Source organism: Garra rufa, chromosome 13 (assembly GCF_049309525.1).
Source record: "Garra rufa chromosome 13, GarRuf1.0, whole genome shotgun sequence".
Classification (NCBI taxonomy): domain Eukaryota; kingdom Metazoa; phylum Chordata; class Actinopteri; order Cypriniformes; family Cyprinidae; genus Garra; species Garra rufa.
The window spans coordinates 36311193-36327973 of NC_133373.1; the positions used below are offsets into that span (position 1 = coordinate 36311193).

At 30.6% G+C, this 16781-nt stretch overlaps 1 protein-coding gene across 1 annotated transcript in view; it reads left to right on the forward strand.

Moving 5' to 3' along the window:
- Nucleotides 1-13623, forward strand: part of cep85l (centrosomal protein 85, like) — an 88442-nt gene extending 74819 nt beyond the window's left edge. The window contains 6 exon segments of the mRNA XM_073853100.1: nucleotides 949-1103; nucleotides 1400-1517; nucleotides 4045-4095; nucleotides 4243-4350; nucleotides 7188-7368; nucleotides 9853-13623. Of these exon segments, the coding sequence (XP_073709201.1) occupies nucleotides 949-1103; nucleotides 1400-1517; nucleotides 4045-4095; nucleotides 4243-4350; nucleotides 7188-7368; nucleotides 9853-10016 (777 nt within the window). The 3' untranslated portion in view covers nucleotides 10017-13623.
- Nucleotides 13624-16781: the final 3158 nt, after the last annotated feature.

Below are 16781 nucleotides of genomic sequence, written 5' to 3' on the forward strand. Positions count from 1 at the left end.
GAACTAACCAACAATTTAAATGAATCAATGAAAGTGACAAAACTTTTTATTTAATTTATTTATTTATTTATTAGTTTTTTTTTCTAGTATGAAATGACACAAATGGAAAGTAACTAAAAACTGAAATGAATCAATGGAAGTGACCAAAATTATATATTTTATTTTTTATTTTATTTTTTGTAGTATGAAATAACACAAATGGAGTCACCTTCATCAATGGAAGTGACCAAAATTGTATTTTATTTTATTATTTTTTTTATTTTTTATTTATTTATTTATTTTTTGTAGTATGAAATAACACAAATGGAAGTAACAAATAACTAAAAATGAATCAATGGAAGTGACCAAAATAATATTTTTTTATTTTTTATTTTATTTATTTATTTTGTTTTGTTTTGTTTTGTTTTGTAGTATGAAATAACACAAATGGAAGTAACCAAAAAATGTAAAAATGAATCAATGGAAATTACTAAAAATTGTAAAAAAAAAAAATAAATAAATAAATAAAATAAATAAAATAAAATAAAATTTAAACTAAAGATGTGATATTTTTATTTTATTTTGTTTTATTTTATTTTATTCTTTTTGTGTTTTTTCCTAGGTCATTGTCACTGTAAGCATAAATCTAACAAAATTGAGTAAGCTTTATATTAAAATATAAAAACTTAGTAAAATAAACACTATACTAATTTTCTAATATTTTAATAGTTTTCCTATAAACAATAATTTAATAATAAACAATCCATTAATAATAAATAATTAATAAAATCAAATGATCTTTTCTTCTCGATTCAATTTATCTTGACTAGCAATTTTCTGGAAAGCAAGAAAAAATTCTGATCACAGCCTAAATAAAGTTTCATATTTAAGTCAACATTTCAAAATGTGTTTTATAAACATGATATGTAGTAGCATTACTGTACTCATCTTTGTGTTGTGGCGTCTCAGTTGCAGGAAGTGCAGGGGAAGAAGCAGGCATTGGAGGAAAGCGTCACTCAGCTGGAGAAAACCCTGGAGGAGAACCGAACCCTACTGCAGGAGAAAGACGCCCTCATCGAGACCCAATCCAAACGGGAGAAAGAGCTCGTGGCTGCTGTTCAAAGGTACTGCATTTACACACTCACTCTACTGAGACCAGCTCACAGCCAGGAGCATTGCTTTTGATTTGCTTCTTTTCTGAAAGCCATTCTTTATATATAAAGTGCTCTGTCCTTGTTAAGTGAGCTGAAGATCAAAGTGCTGGCTGCTCTTATTAAAACCTGCCGTAAACATGGGAATGAAATCAGGCCAATCATCTGCTCGGACTGAAAAAATAATGGAAGGCCACCGCAGCTTTGATATAAATAATGAGGATCTGTTAGGATTTCTCTTTGAATGATAAAACTTCTTCTTTTTGTAGCCTACAAGAGAAAGTGGAGAAGTGCTTGGAGGATGGAGTACGGCTGCCCATGCTGGACCTGAAGCAGCTGGAAAGGGAAAACACTCACCTGCTTGAACAACAGAGCCAGAACAGCCTGGTACGAATCTCCCATGATGCCCCTAATGACGCTTAAAAATACATTACTGTAATCATTTGCTGCTTTTATTTCCAGATGTCTCTGTCTAGGATGTCGTATAGTATATTATAATCAATAAACCACTGGTAGATTGAAATTTTACACTGAAGACAAAGTGTATACGCTACGGTAAAAGGTTGGATTTTTTTAATTAGGGGTTTTTATATTTCGAATGCTCACCAAAATATAATATAAACAGTGATATTGTGATATATTACAATTTAAAATTGTGTAGGAATAAAAGGGCACATAGCTAATTGTTTGGAAACACCAAGTCATTCTGTATTATGAAATCTATCCTATCCTACATCTAAATATATCTAAAACTAAAACTAACACAAATAGAAGTAACCAAAAAATGTTGAATAAATCAAAACCAAAACTATTTTTCATACACGTTTTATTTTATTTTATTTTAAATGCATCCCTTAAGGTATTTTAGATACTAGCAAAAAAAAACAAAAGTAAAATCAAAACATTTTTTTATTTATTTATTTTTGTTGTTGTTGTTGTTTTTGTTTTAAAGGTATCCCTTAAGGTATTTTGGATATCAGTATGAAATAAAAATAAAAAATAAAAAAAATAAAAATTAGTGGAAAAAATTTGAAAACTAAATTAAAAATATTTTATTTTATTTTATCTTATTTTATCTTATTTCATTCATTCATTCATTCATTCATTTATTTATTTGCATAAAAACACAATGGGATTAACCAAAAATTTAAATGAATCAGTGGAAGTAAAAAAAATATATATTTTATTTTATTATTATTTTATTTTTACTTTATGACACAAATGGAAGTGACCAAAGATTGAAATTAATCAGTGGATGTGACAAAAATGTTTATTTTATTTTATTTTATAGCATTAAAAACACAATAGGATTAACCAAATATTTCACATTTAAATCAAAACTAAAATAAAAACATTATTTATTTTATTTTATTTTACAGCATAAAAAAAACACAATGGAAGTTATCAAAATTTTATTTTATTTTATGTTTTACAAATGGAAGTGACCAAAAATTGAAATTAATCAGTGGAAGTGACAAAAAATTGTTGAATAAATCAAATTTTATAAATTTTATTTTATTTTATTTATTTATTTTTATAATTTATTTATTTATTTATTTTTATTAAAAAAACACAATGGGAGCGGAGTAACCAAAAATGGAAATTAATCAATGGAAGTTGCCAACTATCTATTTATTTATTTATTTATTTATTTTACACATAAATGAAAGTGACCAAAAATTTAAAATTAATCAGTAGTGACAAAAAATATTTTTTATTTTATAGCATAGCATTAAAAAACACAATGGGAGTAACCAAAAATTGAAATTAATCAATGGAAGTTACCAAAATTGTATTTTATTTATGACACAAATGGAAGTTACCAAAATGTTAAATTAATCAATGGAAGTGACAAAAAGTTTATTTTATTTTATAGCATAGCATTAAAAACACAATAGGATTAACCAAATATTTCACATTTAAATCAAAAATAAAATAAAAACATTATTTATTTTATTTTATTTTACAGCATAAAAAAAACACAATGGAAGTTATCAAAATTTTATTTTATTTTATGTTTTACAAATGGAAGTGACCAAAAATTGAAATTAATCAGTGGAAGTGACAAAATTTTTTGAATAAATCAAAACTAAAATCAAAACATTTATTTTATTTTATTTTATTTCATTTATTTATTTTCATTATTATTATTTATTTATTTTGTTTTATAAAAAACACAATGGGAGCGGAGTAACCAAAAATGGAAATTAATCAATGGAAGTTGCCAACTATTTATTTTTTTATTTTATTTTTTTTATTTTTTTACACATAAATGAAAGTGACCAAAAATTTAAAATTAATCAGTAGTGACAAAAACTATTTTTTATTTTATAGCATAGCATTAAAAAACACAATGGGGAGTAACCAAAAATTGAAATTAATCAATGGAAGTTACCAAAATTGTGTTTTTATTTATGACACAAATGGAAGTGACCAAAATGTTAAATTAATCAATGGAAGTGACAAAATGTTTATTTTATTTTATAGCATAGCATTAAAAAAAACACAAAGGGAGTAACCAAAAATTGAAATTAATCAGTGGAAGTGACAAGAAAATTGTTAAACAAATCAATACTAAAATCAAAACATTTTATTTTATTTTATTTTGGATACTAGTTGGCTGCTTTTCCCTTGTTATTTAAATTGCACAATTTAAAATTTACACTTAACATTTTAATATTGTACAGACACATACATGCACACACATATATGTACAGTTTGTTTGACTGAAAGACTAATTGAAGCATTTAAGCAGAAGCCTTTAAATAAAAACATATTTAAGATCAACTGGAATTGTTTCATTGTATACATCCAAAAATGCTGTCTAGGTAGAATATTTTAAGACAAAAGACACAAACAATTTTAAACCAAAGCCGCATGAATTTGCTTCACTCTGCGATTCCTTTTGTTTCAGCTGAACGACAATCAGAAGCAGCAGATTGACAAACTCACTCTTGAGATGTCGGTAAGACGTCATTCTCTACCTTTTATTGTAGAAGCTTTAGGATAAACATTGTGATTAGGATCGGCTCTTATTCTTGGATGCATGTTGATGATAATGTTGAATCAGAGGCGCACATGCACTAACCACCATCTTCCCTCCTCCTCGCAGGCCCTGGAGAAGAAGTTGCAAAGAGAGAGGGGAATCACGCAGGAGCTCCGCAAACAGCTCTTGGAACGCGACGAGGAACTTGAAACCCTCTCCAAAACTCTTCAGCAGGTACGACTCTCCAAACCACCCCCAAAGGGAATCTAAGTCTTTTTCATCCTAAACGATACAGATGAGCCTGCTAGCGGAAGTTAGAAGCTTGATTGAAGGCTCATTTTTGTGCCATTAAAATCCTCGCCCTGCTTTTTCATGGCAGTCTAGTCATGAATAACCCAACTGGCCCTCGGTGCGTTATTAGAATTCAGGACGTCATTTTTCACCGCACCGTCTCAAGGTGAGCGAGAGTAGAGAGTCTGACAGAGCCGCAGTCATGCGTGATACAGCCGCACTGATCCACACAGAGACAATGCTGGAGCTCAGCACAGAGGCCGTACATCATAGCGCTGCCACAGGGACTCCAGATTATTAGCAAGCATGCTCTTACTCCACTCCTCAGGCAAGACCCACAGAGTATTGTAAGGTTTGATTACCAAGTATTAAAAGATCCCGTGTAAAGCATGACTGCGGTTTGGTTCCCGCATAATGCAATTCACAACCGCTTTTAAACCACACAGTCAGGAGCCTTAAACGAGAAGCAAATCTATGTTGACAAATGTTACATTTTTTAGTATTTGTTAGTCTTAAAATTCGATTCTATTATCTGTTAATCTCTATTTTAACATATTCAAGAAACAATTCTTAATATTAGCAAGATTTAAAACAGCTGTGCTGCTTAATATATATTTTTGGGTCTAAATGTGACTTTTTTTTTCTTTTCTTTTTTATCAATGTTACAGTCCAGTCTAAAGTTCTTTCCACACTGGAGCATACAATTTTATTTTATTTTTTATTTTTATTTTATGGTATTTTATTTTATCAATGTTACAGTCCAAACAGTCCAAGTTCTGTCCACACTACTGGAAAAACACTTCAAGATTTTATTTTATTTTATTTTATTTTATTTTATCAATGTGACAGTGCAAACAGTCCAAGTTCTGTCCACACTGCAGCATAAAATGCTGGAAAAACACTTCAAGATTTTATTTTATTTTATTTTATTTTATTTATTTATTTATTTTATTTTTTATTTTATTTTATTTTTATCAATGTTACAGTCCAAATATTCCAAGTTCTGTCCACACTGCAGCATAAAATGCTGGAATAACACTTCAAGATTTTATTTTATTTTATTTTATTTTATTTTATTTTATTTTATTTTATTTTATTTTATCAATGTTACAGTCCAAGTTCTGTCCACACTGCAGCATAAAATGCTGGAAAAACACTTCAAGATTTTATTTCATTTTATTTTATTTTATTTATTTATTTATTTATTTATTTATTTATTTATCAATGTTACAGTCCAAATAGTCCAAGTTCTGTCCACACTGCAGCATAAAATGCTGGAATAACACTTCAAGATCTTATTTTATTTTATTTTATTTTATTTATTTATTTTTATTTTTATTTTTTTTATCAATGCTAAAGTCCAAACAGTCCAAGTTCTGTCCACACTGCAGCATAAAATGCTAGAATAACACTTCTATATTTTTATTTAATTTATTTTTTATTTTATTTTATTTTATTTTATCAATGTTACAGTCCAAACAGTCTAAAATAAAAGTAGTTTAATATGATTTCAGATGTAGCTTTTGTGTTATTTATTATTATTATTATTTATTTATTTATTTATTATGATATAGTTGTTGTTGTTTTTTGGGGTTGTTAAGTATTAATGTCTGTACATTTATGTGATCAAAATACTGTAAAAATAGTAATATTATTACAATTTAAAATAGCTCTTTTCTTTCTTTCACATTTTAACATTAATATATTACTTGTTAAAAGTTATAATTGTTTAAAACAGCTGTGCTGCTGAATATTTTTGTCTAAACAGTGTTTTTTTTCCTTCAGGATTTAAAAACAAAATAGAAATATTTAATAAAATTAGTCTTTTTGTCAATTTAATGTGTGCTTGCTGAATAAAAATAGTACTTTATACTATTTTTATTTATATTTATTATTTATTTATTTATTTGCAATTTTATAAATTAGATTTTTATATGCAGTTGCTGTTATTTATTGTGACTATTAATAGACTTTCCCTGTGCACCCACTTACCAATTTTCTGGAAGTTTTACGAGCTCTAGCAATATAAATAATTTCAAGCATCTACTAAATGTTGATTAACTACATGCTAGCTGTGTGAAATGACTTGCAAAGCTATATACTATTATTCCACAATGACCACATGTGTGTAAAACAACATCTGCATCTGCTATAAAGTCTATATTTTATTAGTCCTGATGTACAACACAAACAACAGCTCTCTTCTGGCTAGATATGAGTGAAATAGCAAGCATTCTCCCCTGACGTGCAGATTTTATCCCGACATCCCTAATAGATCACGGCACACTTTGTCCTCAAGTCTTGCTTTAGTCCCGCTGTCTAAGTGCTAGTAGTTCCACCTCTCACTGTTTAATGTGTTGGACCGCTTTCACAAACAGCTGCTTATGAATTTGTAGCGCTTGTTTGAATATCCTCTAATAAGCGGTAATGACTTGCGCTGGTGATCAGGACAAGTCTGTATCAGGACGCACACAATTGTTAAGCTTAGTCATCAACGTTATAGTCCAAACTCTGAAAATTCTTCCCACATGGTGGCGTAAAATGCTGAAATAACACTTTAGACACATTCTTTGTGTCCGTAATAGCATTTGAAGGTGAAAATAACCATTCTCTCAAATCTCCAGTGGCTAACGCGACAAGCCGGGCCTTCATTGTACTGCCATAATTTAAAATTAAACTCTGAACGTTTCCCTTGAAAGGCTCTGTCCTGTTTCACCCTGCTGCGCCACACGAGGACAGGTGTGTAACGTGTTTTTCTGTTCGTATTTTTATCTCCACAGAACCAAAGACGGCCAGACGAGGAGACGCTGAATGTGACCTCCGGGTCTTGTCTGAAGGAGGCCGGGCCCCTGTTGAAGGAGATGTCCCTGTGTCTGCTGGATCTGAAGGGCCTGTGCAGTGTGCTCACACAGAGAGCTCAAGGCAAAGAGCCCAACCTGGCCCTGCTGCTTGGAATCAAATGTAAATACTTATTCAGAATATATAAATCTCTAGCCTGAAATTTTGACCGCCGAAAATAACATTTTCGGTTTTTGGCCAAAAGAGAAAAAAAATCTAAATTAAGTTTTGATGTATTTACAATAGGAAATTTACAAAATATCTTGATGGAACATGATCTTAACTTAATATCCTAATGATTTTTGGCATAAAAGAAATGTTGATAATTTTGACCTATACAATGTATTTTTGGCTATTGCTACAAATATACCCGTGCTAAGACTTTTTGTGGTCCGGGATATTTTCTGTCCAATTTTATCCTTTTACTTTTAATAAAAGTGTGGTTATTTTATCGGCTTGTATTATTTTTAAGTTCAGTGTCATTAAAATAGAGTTGAATTAAAAAAGGATCAAATTGAAAACAGTTTATAACGTTTTAAAAGATTCCTATTTTAAATTAATGCTGTTTAAACTTTCTTACAATTTCAAATTACAATTTCGTTTTTTGGGCAAGTGCATCCAGAATTTTGGTTTTGGTGCATCCCTACTTTTTTTTACAGTATTTTGTATTTATTTGCATCATTAGTAGAATCCAGAATAAACTTGTTTAACTTTAAATTAGATATTAAGATATTAAAATTCTGTGCATGCATAGTCACTTCACAAACAAATTTATTGCACATTACCTTAAGTATTATTAATAGTATTGTTAATTTAAATTTAATTTCATATTTTCGCTCTCATCTCATGTTAAAATGTCTTTTAATTATAAATAAGACACTAAAATCAATCCTTTTAAATGGTGTCAAATAATTATGCATCACAATATTGTAATGTACAGAATGAAAAATGGATATTCCTTTTGAGATTTGCTGAAGATTATATTTGACAGTAAAATACTGATAATTAATAATTAAATTAAATAATAAAAAAAAAAAAAAACATTTTTAATGTAGGGGCAGTAATTAATTAATGTATTTTTTTATTTTTAAACTTTATCTTCATCAAAAAATCCTGGGGAAAAAAATTCTCAGTTTCTACAAAAACATTAATTATTGATGATAATAGTAAGGTTTTTTAAGCAGCACATCAGAATGATTTTTTGGAGGATCGTGTTCTACTGAAAACTGGTAGCCTAGAATCTAGACGCGCCCCTAGCGGCAGCAAATTACATTTGCTTCTAAGGTCAGTCTAGTTACTCTCAATTCACTTAAATTTCCGAAAAATCCAAGATGTACCGGGCCAATCACGAGTCGGTGGGCGGGCTTAACATGATGACGACTGACCTGTGACCATAAGTTCAGTCAGACATGAATTCCTGGTGCCGTGAATTAAGCGTGGAAAACTGAACAGTATTTATATATTTTTTTTACTTTTGATACACAGCCACGTCCATGTGTCCTGAGCAGGAGCTCCTTACATCTGAACGCGCTGTGGTGTAGAATACGCAAACACCGGAAGCGATCTGTGGCGTGTATACGACACTCATTGTTTACACAGCACAAGAGATTGTGGATATAGCGGCTATTCAAAATGGTAATTACTTGCGCTTGTCCTGGTTGTTCAAACCCATTTAAAGCTGAAAAAGATTACGTTTGCTTGCGCAAACTCATCCTGGACTTTTTTTTTACATATTTCCCCTTTCGGTGTTTGCGTATACTACATCAAAGCGCGTTCACATGTGACGAGTCGAATCATAGATATGCTAAACTCGTGCTCATGACAGATGGACGTGGGTTTGTATCAAAGGTAAAAAGAAAATTATATAAATACTGTTCATTTTCTTGCAAAAACCGATCGTTTCGTGTCTTAGGACATCAATGTATCGTCACGAGCCGCAGGGTGTAATTTGGATTTGTCTGTGCATGTTTTTGTTTACTTTTAAAGGTTTAGTGCCCATCTATGTCTATTATTTAGCTGACAGACTGCACAGTGCACTGATTTTTGTTAAAAATCTTCGTCGCTCTGACTACGTCACCTGACCGACTAAGTCTCTGATTGGTTGTAGCGCTATCCTATTGCGTGGAGAGGAGTTTGAAAGACAAGCGTTTATCCCACCCCTCCGGTTGAGCCCTGTCTATGGAGAGTGCCCAGACCCTACATTTATGTGGGTCTGGCTTGCCAGGCTAGAAAACTGGAGTAATGATTCCGAAAATTCAGCTTTGATCACAGGAATCAATTAAAATGGAAAACATTTGAAATTGTAAAAATATTTCACAATATTGTTTGTTTTACTATATTTATGATTAAATATAAATAAATAAAGTTGGGTTGCTATCTATGCAGGGTCAGATAGCTCTTGAATTTCATCAAAAATATCTCAATTTGTGTTTAATAGATGAACAAATGTCTGACAGGTTGGGAACGAGTAATTAATTGGTTGAGTAATTAATAACAGAATTGAAATTTTGGGGTGAGATACCCCTCTAAGAATAAATGCACTTTATAATTGCAGCACCAGATAAAGTACCCTGTTTGTGACATACATCCATTTTCCATTTTTTCCAGCTATGAGCTGCTCGGCGGAGGAGAACGAGAAGCCGCTGATGGAGGACGGCTTGCGGGCCAAGCTGCTGGAGGTGTACCAGCTGCGGAAAGACATTGACGAGCTGCGGACGGTCATCTCAGACCGTTACGCGCAGGACATGGGTGAAAACTGCGTGACGCAGTGAGGCTTCCGCTTCGTCAGGACAGACGGCCTTCCCAAAGCTCATAAAGGGAAAATAAAGTCAACCAAGGTCTTTCTGACTTTTAACGGTTGGACCAAGCTGTGAATCCAGTTTACAAGGACGTCTTCACAACAAGCGCGTTGTTCTTTTGAATTTTCAAGAACTTTGAATGTTTTTCTGTATTTATTGAGACTGCTTGTTCCTGTCAGGCGTCTTTAAGGGGAAAGTAGAGCAACTGGTGTCCTAAAGTGCCTTGTGTTCCTGTTTGTGTACCTCCAAACTTCATGAAGCCAGTGAGTTTTACCCAAAGAAGCTGGTCCACCCTCTACCCGACAGCTACAGGTCGCAGGTCGACGTTCAGGACCCTCTACATTGAAAAAAAAAAACGACAGGAACAGCAGCATTTTGTGTCTGAAGTGTCATTTGTGTGGTTTAGTGTATCTGAGCTTCCATAAAAACTAGCAATGTTTCATTTTAGGATAAACGACAGCAGAGGAATCCAGGTTAATCTATTCAGGACACATCATTTTTAATTAGAATAAAATATGAGCTGCTTTTTAACGCTGCGGCACAGTTCGCTTCAGAACAGAAGTTGCACATGTTAAGTTCCAAAGGCAGACAGGAAATAGAATGTTCTGCACTTCCTGTGACCTCCTAACACGCTTATGACATTTTATATACTCCGGATAACACGTACGCTACCAGTCAAAAGATTTTTTGAAATGTTTTTTTTTTTTAAATAAGTCTCTTCTGCTCACCAAGCCTGCATTTATTTGATCTAAAGTACAGCAAAAACAGTAAAATTGTGAAATATTTTTTACTATTTAAAATAACTGCTTTCTATTTGAATGTGTTTTAAAATGTAATTTATTTCTGGGCTCAAAGCTACATTTTCATTCTTCAGAAATCATTCTAATATGCTGACATCAATATAACAATAACAGTTGAGGACATTTTTTTCAGGATTCTTTGATGAATATAAAGATCTAAAAATCAGCATTTATCTGAAATAAGAAGCTTTTGTAATATTATACACTATACTACGGAAACCCGTTTCCGCCACTGAATAATAAAAAAAATATGTTACTGCGACTTCTCACAATTCTGACTTTTTTTTTTCTCTCAGAATTGCATGATACAAACTTTTTTTTTAATTGTGAGATATAAACTTGCACTTCTGAGAAATAAATTCAGAATTGTGAGATAAAAAGTCATAATTGTGAGTTATAAAGTCAGAATTGTGAGATAAAATTCTGTGAACATATCAGTTTTTTTCTCCTCAGAAATAGACTTTATAACTTGCAATTGCGAATTTATAATTCACAGTTCTGAGAAAAGGCACATTTATATCTCGCAATTCCGACTTTATAACTTTATATGATAAAAATGTCAGAATTGTTGTAAACTCGCAATTGCAAGAAAAAAATGTGAGAAAAAAGTCAGAATTGTGAGATAAAAAGTTGCAATTGTGAGTTATAAAGTCAGAATTGTGAGAGATAAAATTCTGTGAACATATCAGTTTTTTTCTCCTCAGAAATGGACTTTATAACTTGAAATTGCGAGTTTGTCTCACAATTCTGAGGAAAAAAAATTCTGAATTGCAATACAAACTCGCAATTGTGAAAAAAGGGCACTTTATTTCTCGCGATTGTGAGTTTATATCTCACAACTCTGACTTTATATCTAGCTATTCTGACTATAACTCATTGTGAGTTTATATCTCAGTTATGAGAAAAAAAAGTCAGAATTAATGTAAACTCGCAATTGGTAAAAAAAAAAAGTTAGAATTGTGAGATAAAATTCTGTAGTCTTTTTTTCTCTTTAGAAATGGACCTTATAACTAGCAATTGCGAGTTTTATCTCACAATTCTGAGAAAAAAAGTCTGAATTGCGAGATACAAACTCGTAATTGCGAAAAAAAAGTCAGAATTGCAAGTTTATATCTCGCAATTCTGACTTTATATCTAGCTATTCTGACTTTAACAACTCACAATTGTGAGTTTATATCTCACAGTTGCAGTTACTGCAACCTCTCACAATTCTGACTTTTTTTTCTCAGAACCGTGTGGTATGAACTCATAATTGCGAGAAAAAAGTCGTAATTGTGAGTTATAAAGTCGGAATTGTGAGATAATGGAAAACCGTTTTGAGAAATGAAGTAAGAATTGTGTGATAAACTGTGTGAGATAAAAAGTCGCAATTGCAAGTTATAAAGTCAGGATTACGAGATCTAAACTAGCAATTCTGAGAAATGAAGTCAGAATTGTGTGATATAAACTCGATATAAAATTGTAGAAGTTAATACTTTTAAGCAAGGATGCTTTAAATTGTTTAAAAGTGACGAAGACATTTATAATGTTAGAAAAGATTTTTATTTCAGATAAATGCTGTTCTTATGAAGTTTTTATCCATCAAAGAAACCTGAAAAAAAATTCCAGTCAGCTGTTTCCAACAAATTTTGAGCAGCAAATCAGAATATTAGAATGATTTCTGAAGTATCGTATGACTGGAGTAATGATACTAAAAAATCAGCTTTGAAATCACAGGAATAAATTACATTTTAAAATATATTTAAATAGAAAGCAGTTATTTTAAACAGTAAAAATATTTCAAAATTGCACTGTTTTTGCTGTACTTTGGATTAAATAAAGCAGGCTAAATCGTAGTGTTCACAAACTTTTGACTGGTATTGTTTATTTCTTGTTACAGTTAGGAATATGGAAGAAATCAATGCAAAATGTGCTCACTCAGGTATTTTGAGCGTTTCTTTTATTCGTTGTGCTTAATCTGAAGGGATTTAAGTGTCAGTAAGTTCATTTTGACCCCAAGCTCAATTTTTTATACAGTAGTTGAAGTCCAGCGATGCGGTCATGTCAACCTTTGCACACAATATTTGCACCAAGGTGACGAATGTTTAAGATATTTACTGTACAAGCGTCTATATACTGCTTCCGTGTCGTGACTCTACTCTCATTGTATTTAAAGTATATTAAGCATGTTTTTCAAAATGGAGGTTTTGTCATTATGTGCTCATAATATCTTGTGCATGTGCGTAGGTTTAGAATTGTCTTCTTTTTTTTTTTTAAAGAAGGGAATCGATAATTAGATGTACGCTGCGCTATGCAACCTCACGTTAACCAGCATTTATGACGCATTTCTGCAGATATGTAATGTTATTCTGTGCCTTTATGAATCTATGCAGCATCGAAGGGTGTTTTCCGTAACTGGCAGAGACGAGACTTTTCTTTCACAAAGGTGCAGGCGAGCTAAGCCATATTCACAAGCAATGCATATTTATTCTCAGGCATAGAGCTGCTCATGACCTGATGGAGAATGTACAGGACAGTGATTATTGACAGCTGATAGCATGCTGAATTGTGTGTATATATTATAAATACAAAAGCAGCGTGCACTGATTGACATGACCCCACTCACTGTGCACTGGAAGCCACTGGTTGGCGTAACAGTACGTTTCTCATTATTAGTCTAGGAATTCTTAAGCTTTTCATTTTCCAGCTAGATTTTACAAATGCCAAAGGTCTATTTATGTACAATTGTTTTCTCAAAGTATTAACTATTTTTCCATTTTGTAAAATGCTTTTCATTTGTACAAATGTCAAATAAAGTATTTTTCTACAATGGTGTGTTTAGTATTTTTGTTTTAGGTTTTGGCCCAGAACTTGTGCATCTCAAATCTCAGTGTAAAAACTACTGTTATAGTAAGTGCTTTTAAAAAAAATAATTTTAGAAATGATATAGCAGCATATTTCAGGGGCTTTGACCATTAAAAAAAATCTCTGGGTAGTAATAGAGTATAAAATGATGCTTACATATAAAAAAATAAAAATAAAAGGCATGAAGTTCCATCAGATTTTAAAATAAACCATAATTTATTTTAATTCATATTTTAAACATTTCAAAAAAAATTAATAGCAAGTCTATATTTTAATTCAAAATAATTTGTTTTATATATTTCACACATTACAATAAAAGACATTTCTAAAATCTGAGTAATATAAAATGAAAACTAAAAAATTAAAAAAGGTTTAAATTGCTGCAGATTTTAAACTCGTTTAATCCAATTCCCATTTAAAAAATAAAAATGAGTCTATACAAAAAAAAAAAACACTTTTTAATATTACACATTACAATGAAAAGACGCTGCAAAATTTTCAATATTTACATTTTACCAGTTCACTTCAAAAATAAAATAAAAGGCATCAAGTTCCTGCACATTTTAAATAAACACCCATTTAATCCAATTCATATTTAAAAAATAAATCTTAAACTCTATATTTTATTAAAAGTGATTTCATTTAATTTCAAAATACACTTCTCAATATTTTACACATTACAATAAGACATTTATAAAATTTGAATAATATTGAAGTTTGTGCAGTTTACTAAAAGATTTAAAAAAAAATTAACTTAGAAAAAGTTAAGATTAAAGTTAATTTATATTTTAAACAAAGTTGAAAGTCTTTATTTTAATTTTAAAAACATATACATTGTTACAACATCACAATAAAAAGACATTTTTTTTATTTGAATAATACTGAAGAAACTGCACTTTATGCAAACAGCCTAGAAGCGTAAAAATTATTTTTAAAAAGGCATCAATTTACTGCAAACTTTAAAATAAATTTCATATTTTAATAAAAAAAAATTGAAGAAAAAAAAAAAGTCTTTAAAATATATTTTTTAAATGACTATGTTTAATGTGTAAGACATTGACATGTAGGTATACATTTTAAATTTAAATGTTTTTTTTTTTTTTATATGAATTAGATTAGGTGTCATTTAAAAATCTGCAGGAACTTGATGCCACTTTAAGCATTAACACTTCGAGGCTGTTTAAGCACACATTGCAATAAAGACATTTTGAATTTAGTTTTAGTTTAAGAAAGAAGAAAAAAAAAAAAAAAAAACACCACCCACACACAACTGAACTAGGTTATCTGTACCTGAATATTTTTCAAAATGTACAGAAAAAAAAAAAAACGAGACTTGTGTGGATTGTAAAGGTGCTTTAATAAATCAGCAACCCAGCAGTCTACCATGGTAAGACTAACCCAAGTAAGAAGTCACATGATAGTTACAATAAAAGCATTTTAAAAAGAGACTAGATATCATTTGGCATGCTAAAACCAACACAAAATTAAAAACAATTACCACCGTATGTGCACTGCATTTACTCAGACAGAAATTGAGAATGAATGATTGTGTGCACTAAAGACCACAACTTCAACAAAAATAAAAGTTGTGGGAAAAAAAAGAAAATTAACATCACAAAAACAAAAACAAAAATCTGAGGCATGTTATTAAAAGCGAGTTAAAAGAGTTGAGTGCATGTGGTCTAGGCTACAGGTAGTTGACAGGCCTGAAGCGTGTTGAGATGACTGAGACAGGCGTGAGCGCACTGCAGCACCATTCCCTTCAGCGCCTCCAGATAGAGCTCCTGCCCAGAGTTCAGGTACAGCCACATCAGTCGACTGAGCTGCGCTGTCACACTGTCCCCGTGTAAACTCTCTGCTCAAACAGAACACATCAAGCTTATGAATGTCTGATGGCCATCAGGTAGCAATCAAACCTTAGCTTACTCGTTTAGTCTTTTCATGACAATTCAGAAACAGTATGTAAACAGATAGGTGACTGATATACACAATAAAATTATGGTAAATGTGCACCATTTGATTCAAATTCATATTTTAAACATGTTAAAAAAAAAAAAAAAAAAAGTGTAAAATATTTTATACACATTCAAATGTAAAAAATGTCTTCTATTGTAATATTGAAGCTGTTCTATTACATTATAAACTAATAAAATATATTTGATCAATTTGATTTAATACATTAGTGTCAGCATTTTTATTTTCATACTACTGCACTTAACTACAAACTAATAAAAAGTTGTTGTTTTTTTATGTTTGTTTATTTTAAGCTATGGTGCTTAAATATTTAATCAAATCTGTATTAATGTTTGGATTTCCATGGTATGGATATGAAACTTCAAAATGATTGTTTAAAAAAATAAATAAATAAAACAAAATTACATTTTATACATTAAAATAGAAAATATTATTATTAAACCAAAATATTTATATAAAATTGCATTTTAAAAAACTAAAATAAACAAAACTAAATAAACAAATATATAAATTACTACATTGTGTAATAATAATTTTGAAGTGCCATGGCATTAATTATTTTTATTTAAATTTTATTAATGCTTGACATGGAACTGCAAAATATTTATATAAAATTGCATTTAAAAAATATATTTTTTTCACCTTTATTAAACCTTTTTTTAAGCTCATGACATTTAATCACTTGTACATTTTTTTTTTACACGACATTACATTTTATTTATTTTTTATAATTTTAAATATATATATATATATATATATATATATATATATATATATATATATATATATATATATATATATGCTGCGTTAACAAACACACTCACAAAAATCTGCTGAACCCAGATGAACTTGGCAAGCAGTGTTTAATAAGACAGCATCAGCTAAAAGAAAGATGTCAATGAGACGATCTAATAAGAGCAGAAATACACTAAGGGCAGCAAAGACGAGACCTGAGGCTCTCAGAAGACTACAAAAGCATCGACACAGCTTAATTTAATATGAGGGATTAATCACAATATAAGCTGAGCTACTGTCTCATGTACAGTTGCTCTGCAGTCATTTAGATTGATTTGGGCTTTTTACACATTGTTCACATCATGTTAACTGAACCCACCTTGAG